General features: G+C 30.1%; 1 protein-coding gene across 1 annotated transcript; it reads right to left on the reverse strand.

Annotated features, from left to right (window-relative positions):
• Positions 1–213: 213 nt before the first annotated feature.
• On the reverse strand, positions 214–4,144 carry HELRODRAFT_183391 (hypothetical protein; the record flags this gene model as incomplete). The annotated part of the gene is made up of 3 exons (XM_009012423.1): positions 214–290; positions 2,670–2,821; positions 3,972–4,144. 3 exons carry the CDS (start codon positions 4,142–4,144, stop codon positions 214–216), a joined length of 402 nt encoding a protein of 133 aa, XP_009010671.1.
• Positions 4,145–4,367: the final 223 nt, after the last annotated feature.

Below are 4,367 nucleotides of genomic sequence, written 5' to 3' on the forward strand. Positions count from 1 at the left end.
ATCTAATTTAGGTCATAAATCGTTCCACTAATAAATCAGGTGATTTTAGTCGATGTGTTTTCAAAGCTGGTCTCTATCTTCTGATTGCTCCGCTTCTATATACTCCATGCTGCATGATTTATTTCCTTAATTACAAGTTCATCTTCTGGGTTGTTTTTCAAAAGTTACACTGTTGCATAACTACCTCTCTGATGACACGTTTTGTTTCTTAACTTAAATTTCGGGTTCTAATGTTTCAAAAGCAAACTTCTTATTGTCAGAAATAGACATTTTTTCAGTGACCTTGTTAACTGAAAAATTTTGTTATTCAAATTGCAGTCAAGTTAAAAATTTGTAAAACTGTAAAATTTTCTAAATAATAACATTGGAATAAGTTTCATTTTTGTTGTAAACACTTTAAAAAACTATCTGCACATTCGATTGAAGCAGTGATAACAATAACAAAATCATTAAGTTTTGGCAAACTTAGTTCATAGAAAAAACAGAATCAACAAATACAAACAAGTTAAAAACTCAAATCAGATTAAAAACAACCATGAAAAGTGAACAAAAAAAAACAAAACAACTCAGCATCGTTACAAAAAAGCAAGAAAGCGACGCACGTTAGCCAATTAAGCCTGCAATATCCTGCCTGCTATCGCATTCTTGCATAATTGCTAATTTGCCGAGTCAACAAATTACCGCTGCAACATGATGCAACCGCAACCGCAACGACAACACAAAACAACGCTAGCAATTGCAACAAAGACAACCGCAACAACAACAACGACACAAAACAGCTTCAACAACAGCAACAACAACCGCAACAACAACAACCTCAACGCTAAACAACTCCAGCAATTTCATTTTTTCTGTTTGCATTTGAAAAGAACAACAGCAGTAACGATATAACAAAAAAACATACAAATCAGCATTAATTCATTTGCCTGCCATCGTCAGATTGTTCTATTTGAATTTGAAATAACATCAACTAAATGAACTAACTGAAATGAATAACCAAAACTTCATACCAAAAATTGTCTATGCCACACAGAATAGCTGTTAATATATTTAAATATATTAATTCAAAAAATGACAGGCCTATGATAGAATTAAAAAATTAAAAAAAAATTAAATGTCAAATAGAAAGCTATTTTTGGATTGGTGAACGTTGATTGTTGGGGTGCGCTTACAGTTTGTTTGTATGGTGTTTGTTCAGTTGTTTGAAGTTGCGCTATCTGCGTATGTGTATGTGCTTCTGTGGCTGAAGTTTTAAAATGTTTGAGTTATTTGACATATTCCACAGTTCAGCAAGATTAGATTTATTGGATCCTGTAATTTTGGGAAAAAAACTTAGGATTATTAATTTATTTCAAATAATATTCACTTTGATTGGGATTAAATTAAATTAATATGACCTAAAATAAATTTATATATTTGCCGAAAGATTATTTTTTAATTTTAATTTTAATTTAATATCGCGAAAATGTGTATTCAACCGTTACTAAATTGAGAGTTCTCCGTTAAGCAGGAATGTCGTTGATTGTTTAATTGCGTGTAGAAAAAATGATTAATAATACAATCAGTTATTTATTTTGTATTTAGTATGGACGTACCTTTTAACTTTTCGATTTGAAATTTTTGTAAAAAAAATTTTTAGTTGGATTGAATACGGAGCGCTTCATTATTCTTCAAAACCAATACTTTTTTTTCAAAAATTTATTTGAATTTCTTCGAATTTGAATCTTTCATCTAGCATTAAATGCTTTGTTGTTTATGAATATATAATACATTTTTTAAAGCTATTTATGCCATCTTGTGTTGGCGATAATTTGTTTGTTTGTTTGTGTGTATATATGTGTTTTTGTCAATGTGAGATTGCTTGTTTGTATGTGCGTGTGGCGTGCGGATTGGTTTTGTTTATGAATTTGTGTGTATGTATGTGTGTGTGTGTGTGTTTGTTTGTTTGTTTGTGTGTGTGTGTGTGTGTGTGTGGCTTTATATTGATTATTTCTTTCATGTTATTATGTAGTTGTATGTTGTATGTGTATGTGTCTATGTGTGTGTGTGTGTGTGTGTTTGTGCGTTTGTAGATAGGAGGAAGGCAATTCGATATGCAACTTGAAAGCCTTCTTCTATAAATGATCTTCTTCACCGCCAGTGCACATCTGTTTGTGCATTCATCGTCACAACTCTCTCTGCTTCAATCTCTTGCTGGGCAGTGAAGAATGAAAATGAAGTCAAATTGTTCAGAAATTATTAAATAAGTATTGTGGTGAAGAATGAAACTGAAGAGATTTTGAAATAATTTAATTCGGAGATGAAATGCAGTTAAATGTTTAACTGATATTTGATTGAATATTTTGTTTACGTGGTTGGATTGATTTTATCATTTACATATGTAAAACATCTTCTAATTTGTTTCTTTTTCCAATAAAATTCTCAAATGAAATTTGCAAAAAAAAGTTTGTCAGGAAGGAGCGGGTGGAATGTAAACAAGCAGAAAATGTGATAAACGGTCGACTTTTCAATTTGGAGTTGGCGACGAGATACTGCCGACAGAGCAGCGAGACAAAGCAATTTAAAGTTGAACAATTTTGTTACGTCAAAAGGAATGTTTGCTCATTTGGAAAAAAGTCATAGAAATGTATTGCCAGTCGGTGTTGGAACATATCTATTGATAAAGAGACTTCGTGTGTCGAGTCGTATTTGTTGTTTGTCATCTTGAATCACGTGTCTGTTTGCTGATGTTGCTATTTCAGCAGTTGTGGTGAAAGTTATCTTTACTTTGGTCTTATTATCTCTTTTATTACTATATTTATTATTATTGTTGTTGTTGTTTCTGTTGTTTTTGTTGTTGTTGTTGTTGTTGTGATGTTGTTTTTAATTTTTTTCATTCTTCTAGTTCTTTTTTCTCTTTTTTTTCATTCAGCCTATGTTTAAAATCAACACATAGGTTAACCTCTTTTCTTTTTTATATTATTATTACTATCATCATCATCATTATTACTATTATCATTATTATTATTATTAATATTATTATTATTATTAATATTATTATTATTATTATTATTATTATTATTATTATTATTATTATTATTATTATTATTATTATTATTATAATTACTACTATTATCATTATTATCATTATTATCATTATTATTATTATTATAATTATTATAATTATTATAATTATTATCATTATTATTATTGTTATTATTATTATTATTATTTTAGTTGTTGTTTGTTTGTTCCAACATTTCTGGGTAAAAAAAAACTAACCTAGATAAGCTATAATAATAATAATTTCTGGTTCAGACTGACTAAACTTTAATGAGATGTTCATGAAAATTTACAAGCAAGCAGCAAACTATTTTCTTCATACAAAAAGAAAACAACAACAAACAAAACAAATAAAAAACAAATTTTCATAGAAACTTTAAGAAATATTTGCTGGAGAAAATGTTGTTGTTGCTGTCTTAATAATGTTGTACCTTCCGTGCCTGACAATCCCAAGAGAGAGAGACAGAGACAGAGAGAGAGAGAGAGAGAGAGAGAGAGAGAGAGAGAGAGAGAGAGAGAGAGAGAGAGAAAGAAAGAGAGGAGAGAGAGGAAATAATTTGTTTTTATTTGTTCACGTTCCCCATCGTCGCGTGTGTTGCATTTGCCGGCACAATTGCTATATACGTGACGTGTTGTCTGTTCTGTTGATGTTGTTTGTTACTGTTGTTGTTGATGATGTTGTTGATGATTATCTATTTTTGTTGTTTGTTATTGTTGATGCTGATGATGATGTTAACGTTGATGATGATGTTGTTGATGAATATCTACTGACGGTGTATTCGGTCCTTCGGTTGTTGTTAGTATTGTGGTTGTTGTTGTTCCTTGAGTGGTTGTATGTGTTGCTGTAAGTATTGTTGTAAGGTCGTAATTTTTCATAATGTTTTTTTGTTGATGGTGACGTTGATGTTGTTGTTGATGTTGTCTTTGACCTTTTGTTGTTGATGATGTCTTTGACCTTCTTGTTGTTAATGTTGTCTTTGACCTTCTTGTTGTTAATGTTGTCTTTGACCTTCTTGTTGTTGATGTTGTCTTTGACCTTCTTGTTGTTGATGTTGTCTTTGAACTTTTTGTTGTTGATGTTGTCTTTGTCAATTGTTTTCATCTCTTTAGAAGGAAATATTTATTGCGTTGCTTTTTAGCTTGTTGACATTTTTTAAACTTTTTTTTTCATAAGATTATTAAAACTTTTCGAGTTGATATTTCATAGTTGCTGATGTTGTGAAAGTTGTTTAATTTACTGTCGATGTACTATGGAAACATTTCTTTAATGTTATTTATTGATAATTTTGGCAATTTGTTGTTAATTGAGAATTTGTATTTGTTGC

The sequence above is a fragment of the Helobdella robusta genome (assembly GCF_000326865.2).
Source record: "Helobdella robusta unplaced genomic scaffold HELROscaffold_106, whole genome shotgun sequence".
In the NCBI taxonomy this organism is placed as follows: domain Eukaryota; kingdom Metazoa; phylum Annelida; class Clitellata; order Rhynchobdellida; family Glossiphoniidae; genus Helobdella; species Helobdella robusta.